Genomic DNA, 15,741 nt, shown 5'->3' on the forward strand with positions numbered 1-15,741 from the left:
CGTTAGATAAGCTAAAATTAGAATAAAAGTTAAATTTTTGAAATAATCATTCAAAAATAGTATCCAATTATTTTGACAAGTGATGTACATATTTTTATTTTTGAAACATATTTTGTTTACACTTTCTATTAATAAATATCTATTAAACAAAATTGAAAAAAAAACGTATGTTTAAGAAAAATAATAGGCAGTTTAAATACACTTCTTTCTAACTGATTTCGTTAAATTTAATTAAATATTTTGATGATATAGTAGACACACAATAACAAAAAAAAAAAGAATTCTAATAATAGTTTAGAACAAATCTGCTGAGTAAGCATTAATTGTTTTGTTCTCAAGTTTTTTTTTTTTTGAGTACTTCTTTGAATATTTTGATAGGACGTTTTTCTTATATTTAATTTTAGTATATTAAAAAGAGGTGTTACTTGTATTTATCCGTTGTGTTTATTGATAATTTCTCACGAATCATCATTTTTATTTTGATTATAGTTAACAACAGTTAAGTATACTATATTTATTAATTTAATTGTTATAAATGATTAAAAACTGACTGATTTTGATACGTTTTTAATAGATATTATGGTACAGTTTTAGTATATTTTTATTATAAAATGGTAAAACCTGGTATGAGTACCGGGACACAGGGACATTCCAGGAAATTGTGAAGCCGACGAGCTTGCCAGAAATGGTACAATGCTGCCGGACACAAGTATCAATAAATACCCGGGAGTTCCATTTGCGAACTGCAAGTAGCTCCTGAAAGAGGATATCTTGAAAAAGAGCCAATCTTAGATGGAGGGAAGAACGTACTTGTGGTACTACAAGACAGCTATGATCTGAGTACAATCGCAGGCGTTCCGAAGTTCTTACATCACTTCCAAGGGCCTCTGTTCGCAAAGTTGTTGCGGCTATCACAGGACACTGGCTGGGCGGCAAGCATGCTGAACGCTTAGGCCTGGCAGTGTATCACGACTACTGCAGGAGCTGTCACAGGGGTGAAGAGGAGGAGACAATGTCTCATCTTCTCTGGCACTGTCATGAGGAGATGGACTTACTTGAGCCAGCCTTACTTTGACGACCTCTCCGACCTAAGACCTCTCAGTCGACGTCAAAGCTTTCCTGCTGTTCTTAAACAGCTCCAAATGGTTTATAGAGTAGTGGCCGGGGATGGGCCCCACCCTTTTACGGTATCACATTGAGAAAAGTAATAACAAGATTTTCAATCTCTTTTTAAAAACCTATCCATCGGACTGTTTGGTAGTTCCTGCATACTATGAACCTATATGAAACCCTTACAACGGTAATCAAACAAATGATAATTTCCTAGTAGTAATAAATAAATTTTTTTTATAAATATTTTTATCACCTGTTGGTAACGAACATCATTGTAATTAAATTGTTAAGAAGGAAAAAAATATTCAAATTATATTCCATTTAACATTTTTATAATCTTGTCAAAATTATCGCCTAATTGAATGAAAATTACAATCCATCATAAATCCGTAAATAATAAATTTAAAATATACAAAAAAAAAGATTCTTAACGTTACGTCCATGATAATAGTAAAAATGTAAGTAGTTTACAATACTTTTTCAACATTTCTCTTTTTTGTGTTATTTTTAACATATAAATATGAATCAGAAATACAAATTATTTTTATTTATGAATTATAAAACTTGTTGAAAAATCAACAGTATTCCTTTATACCTTTATTTATTTTATACCTTTTATTATTATTTTATACCTTTTAGTTCTTATATTATTATTTTATAACAAAAGCGTGTTTTTTGATTTTTTTTAACTTTTATTTATTTATCTTGTTTTTTTTAGTTTTTTAGACTATTATATATTTATCAAAAATTCAGTATAAATATGGTGGGAGCGCAAAAAAATGTATATATTTTCAGAAATCGTTATTCCTGAAAATTCTGATCAGGATAATCAAATAAACTTTTTATATGATTGTATTGTCATCGGCCCTTGATAAGTATGCCGAATTTCGAGTTAATCCGATGTTTTGAAAGGGGTCAAAATCATATTCAAAGTTTCCCACACTAACATACATATGAAGCTTATAAAAAAAGCGTGTAAAATGATTTGATCGTAAATAATATTTTCATGTAAGTTTGTCCGTTATGATATTTATCCCTTTTGAATTTTGACTTCTAACAAAAATTCGTAGCGCAGGGACTGCGTTAGTTAAGCGAATTATCTCTTAACATATTGAAAAAGTAACGTATTTTTCTTAAAAACGAATTTTGCATTTTTAGTTTTTCAAGAATTTTTATTTCGAAAACTAAGCGGCTAGAGAAAAATTTGACTCTCTGTTTATACTTTAATATTTTCATACATACATTTTCCATTCTTTTAGATATTGAAAAGAAGCATAAGTTCAAAGTAGTATTCAAGTTATCTCCACATCAAGTATCACCTAAATCGGTAAGGTCGTTCAGCCTTAAAATCCCTCGGACCAGCCACTTTATGTTTCAAGGTGACTCGTAGAGTATTTAAATGAGTAAGGAAAGTTTTGCAACAAATTTCTGGATGATATAGTTTTTTTCTCGTTAGTTTTTCATTAAAGTTTTAATTATTTTCTATGGCATACTTTTGATAGAAATTCAACTTAACATGATGAGAATGAAATTTTTCCACAGATATTCAGTAAGTATTATGAGCAAATATATTCCCTCCGTGCGTGAGTTTCGTTTCCATGGTAACGATACACTACTTTAAGTATAGAATTGTATGGATGCATATATAATTGTATGGATTGCATTTAAGATTTACATTGAAAATTTAATATTTTTGTCTCACAAATTTAAATAAATAATTAAAATAATTTACCATTGAAAAATAATATTTGTGCAATTTGTTTTCTTATTTTCACAATTTTTAATGCATTAAGTTTAATTAATTAGTGTTTTTTAATAATTTAAATTTGACATTTCTATAACATTAACATTTAAAGAACTGCAAATTAGTCATAACAGCCCCCTTTAACGCCAAAATTTTTCACTGGAAGCGCTGGCATCGATTTTTTGTCCCTACCATGACTACGCACACAACGAATAGCGACTACATTAGTGAAACTCTAGAAAGCATTTAAATTTGAAGTACTTTTGGACAGCAGACAAGAGTACATCGCATATCGATCATGACATATTCAAGACAGTTAAATACCATTATGATAACCATATTTTCAATTTTATTATTAACAGATACGCACTAAAATATTTCTTAGATTTTTTTTTCCTTCTTTGAAATGTACTTCCTAACTATGTTAATGGGTGTTTGTGATAACTGTAATATTTACAGGCTAACATTATCTTGCGTTTTACAAAATAGGTTCATTAGACCTTTAAAATTGTTAATGACATCTTCAAGGTAAGTAACTTTATATAATAAAGACATCTACGGCTAAAATATCAGTCCCTAGCACGAAAATGGGTAAATTTACCTTTACAGCCTAGTCCAATATTTCTCATTCAAGATTAATTCCACTTATATATTTGATAAAATACTGATGAATGGTGCAAGGACTTTTACAAAGGAAGTTAAGGGCGAGAGATACTATTATTCAAACAATTGGCGTAAGTGTAAGTTCCGATTAAAGACTGACCAATGGTCAAACAATTGAAAAAATGGGGAAGTCCTTAAAGTCAAAATTGAATATTTATCGCAAAAATTGCGATTAAAATAATTTTTAATGATCCCGTTTTTCTTAAACGGAGTTGTCTGAATTTATATTAATTACATTTTTGTCTAAACATAAAAAATTGCATTGTAAAACTTCGCTGATGCAAACATTTTATACTTAATTTTCATGAACAAAATAAAAGTTTAATTTTTCTCAACTTCATTATTCACTATTTAAATATTTTTCAAGTCGCTTCCACCATAATTCAACATTAAATTTTTGCAACAAATTTTTGATTTCCATAATGTGATTAGGAAACGAATGTCAAAATTTTGTACTGTTTTCAGAACTAAAAGTACAGTGAGTAAAAATTCGAAGTTCTCTTTTAATTAAGAACTAGAACTTTTCTGATTTTATGTCACGAATATCTTCTTTGAGAAGCGTCTAATTTACAGTTTGAGAACATTTTCCAATGTTGTTTAGTGATAATCGGAATATAAAAAAAAATTTCCAGGTTTAGTTTTTCTATTTTAATGTGGAAAAGCACCAACCAGAATCAACATCAGCTGTATAATTCATTAAAATAAAAGTTTAAGACTGATGATAAAGTTTATTTTTAGATTGGATTCCATTGGATTAAGAAATAGGTGAAACATGAAACGAAGCTACCATAATTTTCAGTTTTCTTGACCTATTTAATTTTTGACAGTATACTTTTTTTTACAAATTTCCTATACGTACGAGTCGACTTTCATAAGAAACAGAATAACCGAATTGAAATCAATAACAAGAGCCATTTATATAAAGGTATCACAAACAGCCTCTAATAGAATCATAAAATCACAATGTTCACGTAACCAAAACCTCATAAATTCTTGTAGACCATATATTTACAAGATATCGTGTTATACGTACAAGGCATAAACACACAAATTACATTCATAAATTATTAATCAAATTCATGAAAAATTCAGAATGTTTAAGAAACGTGTAAGAAAGAAAAAAAATTTGGTTATAAATATTTGATATTCAAAATTTACTATTCTACTTATGTTTTCAATAAAGTTTTTTATTGTTAAGATTCCGTTCCAAAAAAAAACCTGGAGCTTTATTACTACTGCAACTCTACACTCTATTAAAATACCGAACTTTATAAGTTTGAATATATTTATGCACAAAATATCTTGTTGTTCTTTCAAAACAGTCATTCAATTTACAAAATATGAAATCAAGAATGTGTTTCGATAGCCAAATATTTTCCAAATATTATCCAAATTATGGCAGTAATAAAATAAAGTAATTAAATTGAAATTTGCATAATAAGCAAAATTTAAAAAAATAAATTTACTGAAAATTATCATCGAAACATTTTTTCTTCAAGTTTAGTTTTTACTGCATATTCACAGTTAAAATTCTGAAACACGAATTTTGAAGTACGTATAAAGCGTTTCTATTTGTATTTTAGAACTTCTCCGTAAATATGAAACTCAAAAATCGTAAGATGATAAAATGTAGTATGATTTATTTTCTACAGCTTAGCTTCTTTTAAAAATTTCAATTTTCTCACTATGAAAAATGTAGAATTGGAAACGATAATTAACGAAGCCCTATCGCGTTAATGGTATGTAGAAAAATCTCTACTTCTCGAATTCATTCCCTCTTGTCCTACTCTTAAACACATCTTATCTGTTCGTTGGTTTAACTCAAGAGTGAGCCGCAATTCATTGCGATTTTGGATTTAATAAATTTCTATAGTACTTACATATTAAATTCCTGTGGTAAATATAGAATTCCTAGAAGAAGTCAATTTCACGTTTTTCTAATTCCTATTTTAACAAACTTACCTTCTCTTTTGTTAAGAATCTGAAAACTTTACAAAGAAAAGAATAATTACAAAAAATTTGATTCGTATTTTATTTTTGTAAACTTTTAATAATAAAAATTAAATTCGTAATTACATTAAATTTGGGTAACAGGTAATATAGAATAATAGATTTTATTTCGTAATTTTCTAGTGGGTGTTTTCGACATTATTTCATTACGTATAATATAATTGATTGGAAGATATAAAGCTTGCATGCATTTTTTGAATTATTGACAACAAGTCAAAAATTTGTGTCGGTACTACTAAGATATTAACACTGAGGATTTTTACGTTCTAAACTGGACAAATTTTTAATTACAGCTCTAGATTTAAATATCTTCTTTTTGCTTATTATAAAAAGCAAATTCAAAACTTATTTTGTCCGATACCTCACAAATACAAAAAATGGATGTACACTTGCCTGTGATATCAGAGCTCGGACCCTTTCACTATGTTATTGGTCTACCTAAGAACTACACTCAGACAAATTTTTCATTTGTTGTAAATAATTCCAAAAATTTTCTGTGTTTAGGTTTGAATATACGTGGAGCGTAGGCACAATTAAAATTCATGAAAATAGATTTTTTTTAGATTTTCAATTTGAAAATAATGCTATGAAAATAGAAGAAATTTGAAAACTCACGGTAATGATTTTATAATATTATTTTTTTATAATATCATAGATTTGTGATCGATTAATACGACAATAACTCATTGAATGTATATAATAAGATAATTGATTTGGCTAAAACCCGAAAAAAAAAAACAATCGAAACCGATTAAAAACTTATTCACCAAAAGATCCAGCAATATAAGATAGGAACATGACTTTCTATGAAACTTGTTTAACCCACAATAAAATGATCGTTGGATCATTCTAATCAAAAGTTCTCTCTCTACAAAATTTTTAACGAGCAGTTTTCGAGCTACGGACCATCAAAGCTACGAATATAATATAGTATTAGTACATAGCTAGGAAAATTCTGTGAAACTTTTTCAAACCGCCGCCAAAATTCTCTTCAGATCATTCTCATGAAAAACTCTCGAGGCCACAAAACTTTTTAACCAGCAGTTTTCGAGCTACGGACGATCAAAGCTACACATATATTATAGTTGTAATACATATATGACGAGAAAAATGGCTTTCTATGAAACTTTTTCAATCTAAATCCAAAATGTTCTTCGGATCGTTCTGATCAAAAGCTCTCACGATCATAAAATTTTTTAACGGGTAGTTTTCGATCAACGAACAATCAAAGCTGCACATGCATTATAGTTTTATAATGGGTAGCTCGAAAACCACAAGTTAAAAAATTTTGTGGTCTTGAGAGCTATTGATCAGAACGATCTGAAGAACATTTGGGGGCGGTTTGAAAAGTTTTCACGGAAACGCGTTATCCTAGTCATATAGGTACTATAAATATAATATATGTGTAGCTTTAATCGCTTATTACTCGAAGGCTACTGGTCAAAAAATTTTGTGGCTATGAGAGTTTTTGATCAGAACGAAGAGAAGAATATTTTGAGGGTGGTTTGAAAAAGCTACACAGAAAGCCATTTGTGTGAGTCATATACTAAAACTGTGGCTTTGAACACCCGAAGCTCGAAAAACAATCGTTAGTAAGCTTTGTGGACGTGAGAGCTTTTATTCAGAATGATTCATAGAACATTTTAGGGTAGGTTACATAAACTTTCACAGAAAGCCATTTTGTTATCTGATATTGCGGGGTCCAATTTGGTTTTTTTTGTTGCATTAAATTGTATCATACTTTGAACAAAAGAAAATAAATATTAAACAAAAATGTCTATTTCAATTAATTATTTGCCATATTTCTTTGACAAATTTTCCAAAATAAACATTCTATAAACTTTTTATTATTTTAATAAAAAGAACATTATTCTGATATTACTTAAAATAACATAAGAAAAAAGGTTTTTCTAAAAGAAAACTAACATTAAATCGTATAGTATAAAATATATATATATATATATATATAGGTAGAGGTACATTAAAATAAAATCATATCACAGGACATGTTTCCAATCGTAACACGGGTTTTCATTTTGAAGTGTAAGGTATTTAATTTTTATAAGGTTGAAGAAGTAACCGTATGAAATCCTCCCTGATAACATGTAAGAATATTTTCTAGCTTTTTAACTTATAGCTATTAGCTTCTTTAAGTACGACACAAAATTTTTGAACGTGAAAGTCTTGAAAATTGACATACTACGGTGAAAATATTTTACATACATTCACCATGTATCTAAATCCATATAATAACTTCTTTTCCGGCCTCCTCAATCAACTGGGAAGGTTATGACAAGGGTATGCCATACAGAAAAATTAGCGAAACAAATGTATATTTTTATATACTCATTATACGTTTTTTACGGAAATGTACAGAAAAGTTAGTCTATATTACAGAAAATTTATGGAAAAACTGAACTGCTCTCGAAATTGTGTATATTTTTATTTGTTTTATTAGAAAAATGGAGCATTGCGCAAAGCCTAGAGAAATACCCCTTTTTACTGGAGTATATTACTTGAAATCTATGCACCGGATTAAAGTTTTTCATATTATTCGACACGAATGATTCAGGCTAAACTGCTTGATTTTAAGAAAATTTTCTTTGTGGGATAAATGGGGGCTTCTTACTATATGTCCGAAAAACAAAAAAAGTATAAAAATTTTTTAATAAACACCCCATATATTATTTTATTTTGAGATTCACCAGTCAAAAGAAAAGTGAGAGCCATGATGGTTTAATTCTCAAAGCTTATATCAGTTTTTTAAACTAAATTCGATTTGGAGTCTACTAATCGATTGTCGTAATTGTGAATAACGTAGTACCTACATATACAGGTTGCCCAAAATTATGACTAAAAAAGTTTTATACTGTAATATCTTGCTTAACTTAAAAAGACATCCTGTATTTTATGGCCAAAGCAGAATTGTTTACGTATCTATGGAAAACTCAAATTTTCCGAATGCAAGCTAATTTTAACATATTGTTCAATGTGAAAAACCCATTAAAAGAACCTGTGATAGAAAATGAAGAAACTGAATTAGCGATTATTGCCTCTTTCGATAAACCAAAATTACCTACTTGTAACAAACAAAAGTTTACAAAAAAATTTTTTCATAACAATATCTTAAATAAAGAAAATATTTTTAAAATGTACGCCTCCATCTATCCCAGAAAGATAATTTTTTCTAAATCAAGCAGTTTAGCTTTAATCTTCCGTGTCGAATAAAATGAATAACCCTGTATAGTAAGTACAGAAAATAAATTAATATGAAATTAGCTCTATTGAGGACTTTTTTCCACTTTTTCCCCAAAAATACTGTACTTTTTAAGTAGGTACTCTCTATAACGTAAAGTAAATGCCAAATTGTTACATGGAAGGATTTACTATACGATCAAGTCTCTCCCTCATATCACCATTAAACGGAACTTTCATAAATAACAATTTGTACTAATGGGGTTTGTCGATTTAATACATTTCGTGTTATTGGTGGTGGTGCTGCAGCCGTTATATCCCTAAGGACTGCTTCCATCGCCTCTTCCCATTCTTGTTGCTCAGCTTTGCTTACTTTTCCTGTACTACTACCAGAATGTAATGCCCATTTCGGCATACTGACCTATAACCATAAAAGTCAACTGTAAGTATTTTTTTTAAATAGGATGACAAAAAAAAAAAAAGAAATAACGATGTCATTTATGTTTTAACACATATTTTGAATTTAGACTTCATGTTGTGTTATATATATATGATGTTTATCGAACATTAGGTATACAATTTGTAAACCATATCGTTAGCCATTTATATTATATAAAGTAAGAAGAGTTCTTACGGAAGTTCTTATATATAAAACAAAAAAAGGGATTGTATATGTGTATACATGAACACAACCGGCCAGACTCATCACTTGAAGTTATAATCATACAATACCAATCACACACAGTAACACATAAACATAACACACAATACACATTCCCTCTTTGTTTTATATATAAGAACGGCCATAAAAAGTCTTGATATATTTTATATGGCTAAGGAGCTTACAATCGGTATAATTATTTTATAAGGAACAATAAACAGTATGGCCTACACGGTAATAAATTTTTTTGAGGATATCACATGAACGCCATACTATTTGCTGTATGGAAGAAATAGTAACATTAGCAATAATTATGACGGACGAGTCAATGCAGCATGAGCGTCAGGTCCATACTGGTTGGCGATACCCGCAATACTTCCGGTGGCTAGCCCTATTCAATACTGTAATATTGTTTATGCTAACATAGATACTATTGTATCTGTCTCTATACCATACCAGTATTGTAGTAAACGCCATGCATTTTTAACTATGTAGCTGGTAGTATTGCACAGAGAGGAGCCTTTCATTTAAGCCTTAAATATTGCCATTGTCATTTTACTTACGCCGTACGTCGGGGGTAAAATTTGCAAACTAAAAATGTGGTTGAACATTTTATACTATAAACTGAAAACTTTAGGACTATAAAACTATAAACTCAATCCGAACAGTGTAAAAATTTTGAAAACTAAGATAATCGAGGCCCTGCCGTATAATAAGCTTTACATTATGGGCAAACTTAGAGAATATTTTGCTTATCAGTTTATCTGTGGCGTAGTTGTAGAAACAATCTTAAGGCATCCAGACCCGAAACCTGGAAAGTTTTTTTTTTGAACTAGAGGGGCGAGAAAGCTGTTACTAGCTCAACCGAAAAACTATTTGGTCAACAGAATAATTTTAGAAATGCACAATGGCATTCATATTTTAAATGCATAAATAATGTTGCATGGGAGTTTGATCAGAAGAAAAAAGCAGTCAGACAAATCAAAGGAAGTAATAACAAGCCAGTAGGAAATTTTATAATCTAAAATTCTAAACGAATACACAATTTACTTCCAAAGAAATGATAGAACGGGGGTTAAGTTAATTTCTTTTCTATTAATATGCTAAAGAAGACTATAAATGAAATTATTTTAAAAAATTGTTAAAAAACGGCAAAATCTTCCCTCTAAAAACGTATATAGCAAATTAAAACTACGTCATTGAATGAAAAAAGGTGATTGAACTGCAGAGTTGAAACTTTGAAAGTATGAAATAATTGGAAATGCTCAATTACTAGAAAATAAGTTAGTCAGATACAAACGAAAGGAATAACAAATTAAAACTTGAATTCATTTTGACAAAATCACTAAGCAGACATTCATTTAACTTTTCATAGATTTTCGCTTACTTAATTAGAGAAAAACTTTAGAATTGGTCTTAAAAATAGATTAAGTATAAAAATTTAACTTGAACTCGAATATAACTGCAGTGTAGATAATGGAATATATTATACTAAACAGCTACACATGAAACACTTTATACGATTTATAATATTACAGCTAATACAGATCCCTAGTCATACATTATTTTCTGGTAGAAGAGCACGAATATTAGAGGAAAATTTTTATCATCGTAATAAAAAATGAATAGACAGTTTTGTGTTACATTTTGAAATATTTTTTTTTTTTACATCTCATAAAGACATTATAAATGAATAAATCAAGTGATTTTATTTAGTCTCGTCTTTTTCCACAATACTTAGAATCATGAAGTAATACGTTTTGTCTCTAGCTATATATTTATATATTATATTTATGTCCTATGATCCCGAGGGGGGCGTAAGGCCTCAACAAATGGTCGCCAACGAACTCGATTCTGTACCATGGGCTCGATTTCTCCCCAGGATTTGCCTTCCTCAGTAATTTCTTGCTCCAGGGTTCTTCTCCAGGTATGACGAGGTCGGTCCACTCTTCTTTTTCCTTGGGGGTTCCACTCAAATGCTTCTTTGTCAATGCTGTTGTTTCGCCTGAGTGTGTGACCAATCCAACCATATTTGCGTTGCTTGATGGTGTGTCCTACTGGAGTTTGGTGGCAGGTGTCCAGCAGGTTTTCATTGGAAATCGTGTTGGGCCAATAAATGTTGTGGATGTGTCTGAGACAACTGTTGATAAAGTCTTACAGTTATCTGGTGATGCTTTGCGAGACTTTCCAGGTTTGACATCCATACAAAAGAACACTTTTAACATTAGTCTCGAATATTTTCAATTTAGTGTGTCTTCTGAGTTGGTGTGATCTCCAGATGGGTCCAAGTTGCGCAAACGCTGCCTTGGCTTTTCTGATTCTTTGTTCTACATGTCTCTAGCTATATGGTCACTAAAATAAAAAAGAAACGGCAACCGAAGGCAAAAATGATTCTTCGAAGTGTTTTCTCCTAGATTTGCGACTATAAGGTTAAAAAACTGAATTTCGCAATCACGAAAATCTAAGAGCCATGAACCCTGATAGATTAACTGTACAGATGAGCATGCTTAGAGACAGAAAATAACCTTGCAGATATTATACGCTTATCGTTTACACCTGATCAAATGACTGCTTAAAAAATATAGGGGTAACTGAGATAGCAAGAGAAAATATTAATTTGTAAAATCACTGCTTTAGCAAACAGCTTCTTTAACTCGTTGGAAGAAACGCCAGAAACTAGAAATCACAAAAATAATGGGCTTTACTAAAAACTGAAAATGTTTCAAAGAGATTTATACAGGGTAGTGCAGGCCATCGAGTACGGGTCAGAAGTTAACTTACCTAAAATAAAATGAATGTTATACTTATATAGATACTAGCGGTCCCGACAGACGTTGTCCTGTCCCGTAAAAACGTAACTCCAATTCATTAATACCTATACTACGTCTCGCCTGTCCGCTAAACCCATCCCGCTAAACCCCAATTTAACTCCTATTTATTGGAGTGGCCTGACCTTCGACCTTTGGCCTGGTCTTTGATAGTAGAGCTCGCTGCGCTCGCATATGGCTCTAATAAATGCCTATTGACAATACCTGAATACTATTAAAAATACATAGTACACATAGTATACATAATGTGATATGATTTATATGCGCTCCCACCATTTAATGAAATTTCATTTTTTTGGTACGGAGCCCTCAAAAACAGTTGTACTGGACCAAATTGTGAATCTAAACCATTCTCGAATCCCCTTGAACTCACACAAAAAATTTCATCAAAATCGGTCCAGCCGTCTAGGAGGAGTTCAGTCACGTACACACGCACACAAGAAATATATATATTAAGATAATTCTTACCACTGTTAAAACTTTCCGTAAATCTTGTTGAAATGCAGCGATATCTAATGTATGCCCACCAGCAGATTCACTTAATCGTCGTAATGTATCCGCTAAAGGTCCTGATAACGCTTGTAAACGGCGCCAAGATTGTGCATATTGACGACGTACTAATTCAATAATTGTGCTAGTTAGTGCTAATCCAACTAATACATATAATGTACATATTAGCATGTATTTTGGTTTTTCTATTTAAAACAAAAATGGAATAAAAATTAACTTATTATACTAATAATAAACTTAGAATTTCTATTTATGTAAATGTTAGAAAATATGACTACAGAGATGTGTTTATAATAGGAGGTATGTACGTTAGCACTTGCAGCTAGTATAATTTGCACAACGTTGTTCTGTAATGTCAGAGATCACTTTTAAGGGGTTATACCCAGTATCGGAAGCAAAAAATCTCGTTTTTTATGAGTTTTTTTGGGAAGACTATTTATTTTACATAAATATAAAAAACGTATACATATATAACATACAATATAGAACATAACTGACATGCGCTTCCACCAATATAATAACTACGAAAACGGTTGAATAGGCTCATAAAAAATATCTAAGAACTATCTCGATTTTACCAGCATTGAAATTGATTAATCGATCCGTTTGGAAGCTATGATGTCATAAGGTATTCATAGTCCCTGTTTTTTTAAATAAGGTTTTTAAATAAGGCAAATTTATCTCTGCTACTACTTGGTCATCTCTATATGGCTCATGTAAATTAATTTAAGGATATATTAGTGTGTTTTATTTAAGGACACGTCAGTGTTGGTACGAAAATGCTTGATAAGAATGTATAATTGGTAACAATAAATGTACATACTTAAACATCCAGATGTTATTATAATGATAATGACTTCTAATTATTTAGTTTTGCACAAAGTAATACTATCTTACAATAAATCATATGTCAGTAACATAAAAGAATTATACTAACTTGGTACTAAGTCACCAAAACCAATAGTTGTCATTGTAATAAAACAAAAATAGAAACCATCAAAAAATGTCCAATCTTCTTCCCATAATAAAAATAAACCAGCACCGGCGGCTAAGTATAATATTAAAAATATTACAGCAGCTATTGCATATAATGCCCTTTATACCATTAAATAAAAAAAAAAAAAAAAATTCTCACATGAGATACAGGTTAAATATTTGTAAAAATAACAACTAACACGGGGAATTTTTTCTTCACAGCGTTTCTTCGAAAAGTATTTACCTTTACTATGGACAGTGACAGTAATAAATTAAAATGACAAACGCCTAGAAGTGAAATTTTCGCTTAAATATATAAGTCATTACAGAGGTACCGTTATATCATACTGGCTATATCCAAAAATGAAAAGATCACATATAAGTTTTCGCAAACTGTTTTTATTTTTTCATGATAATTTTAAAGTTACCGTTTTAAAAGAACTTTTCAAAAGAGAAATGCACATGTCCGCCAAAAAAATGTTCGTTAAACATCGTTGTGACGTAATAATGTTGATTGAATACTGTATACAATTATTAATTAACATTATGACGCAACACGATCTTTAACAAATATTTTTTTTTGTCGTGCGTTTTCGTTTCTCTTTTGAAGATTTTTTTTAAAACTGCCTGTAACTTTAAAATTATCATGGAAAAATAAAAATAAAAACAGCTTTGTTAGAAATATTTTTTCAAATATGGAGCAGATGCGGTACAAATCTAAAAATTTTTATTCAAGATGCTGTGGTCTATAGCTACGAAGAAGTTCTTTTCCGGACGCATGTTTATTATACCAAAATGCGTGTTTTGGCATTCTTTACTAGCCTCTCGAATATTGAACATATATTTTTAGATTTCTATCAATATCTAGACTTGTAATACAAGAAAAAATTCTCCGTGTGAAAAAAGAAAATTATTTACCGACGTGGACCACGTCGTGAATTATTATTAAAAGGCACTGCAGTATAAAGTACTGATGGTTTACACATTCGACGCATTAATATTGATACAACACTTGCAAATATTCGACCCAAATCAGCAATTACAGTTAATGTTAACGGGATACCAATCAATGCAAAACATATACAAAATATACGTCCCCAAAATGTTACTGGAACAATATTACCATACCCTAAAATATATACAAATAAATTACAATAAATATAAGTGAACAAATAACTGAGTTAATTGTTGAAATACTCTGATAAGACAGTATAGAATATTAATGCTTACGATATTTTAAAAAAATTTGGTAATTAAAAAAAAAAGCGTAATATGTAGGATAAAATGGCATCATTTCGAAATTTTGAAAATTGTGATTTTTTAGAATCTACATCCTTTGACTTTTTTGATAGTTTTAGAGAAAATGAAAGCTAAAATTTTGGATAATTTTTCATAAGGGATATTTTGGGTTTCTTTTCTTCTATTTTTTACAATTTAAAAAATAAGTCCTGCTCAATTAAGGACTCAAAGTCACTTTTGTCATCCTGAATACACTAAAATTTCAGCTCAATATTATTTTTCGTTTTTGACTTATTTTAATGATGTACTGACTGGCGGACAAACGGAAATGAACTAATTCGATGATTTAATCAATATTTCTAAGCACCACAAACTTGGAACTAAACTTAATATACTCTGATATATTTATATAAAATGTATAACAAGCGCAAATGAACAAGTCCTTTCAATATTCACAGCAAAAAAAAACTCATATTATGTGTAATAAATCATATTATGTGACATATTTAGAGATCATTTAACATTAATGTAAATTTTTATTCTAATTCATCACAGTTTTTAAAAAAGAGCTTGGAAAAATCTAACATTTAGAGCAAGCACTAGTCAAAATGTTTTTTGAAAAAATATGGTCGATTGATTACCTTACGCACCAGACACCATTGTGTACAAACTTGAAAAACACGAAGAATTTTCCAGTTTTAAAATTTTATGACTAATTTGCTAATTTTTTTGATTGTTTCAAAAAAGTGTACAATTTTAAGTAGTTACTTCCCCACGAGAAGGCGAACTAATAAGAATAGGCA

The 15,741-nt window shown here is 30.0% G+C and overlaps 1 protein-coding gene across 1 annotated transcript in view; it reads right to left on the minus strand.

The window, feature by feature from the left end:
* Positions 1–8,814: 8,814 nt before the first annotated feature.
* The window catches only part of LOC123298843 (TWiK family of potassium channels protein 7-like), a 33,754-nt gene continuing 26,827 nt past the window's right edge, over positions 8,815–15,741 (minus strand). The window contains 4 exon segments of the mRNA XM_044880937.1: positions 8,815–9,146; positions 12,683–12,909; positions 13,662–13,854; positions 14,659–14,828. Coding sequence (XP_044736872.1) covers positions 8,949–9,146; positions 12,683–12,909; positions 13,662–13,854; positions 14,659–14,828 — 788 coding nt within the window. The 3' untranslated portion in view covers positions 8,815–8,948.

Source organism: Chrysoperla carnea, chromosome 4 (genome assembly GCF_905475395.1).
Source record: "Chrysoperla carnea chromosome 4, inChrCarn1.1, whole genome shotgun sequence".
Taxonomy (NCBI): Eukaryota; Metazoa; Arthropoda; class Insecta; order Neuroptera; family Chrysopidae; genus Chrysoperla; species Chrysoperla carnea.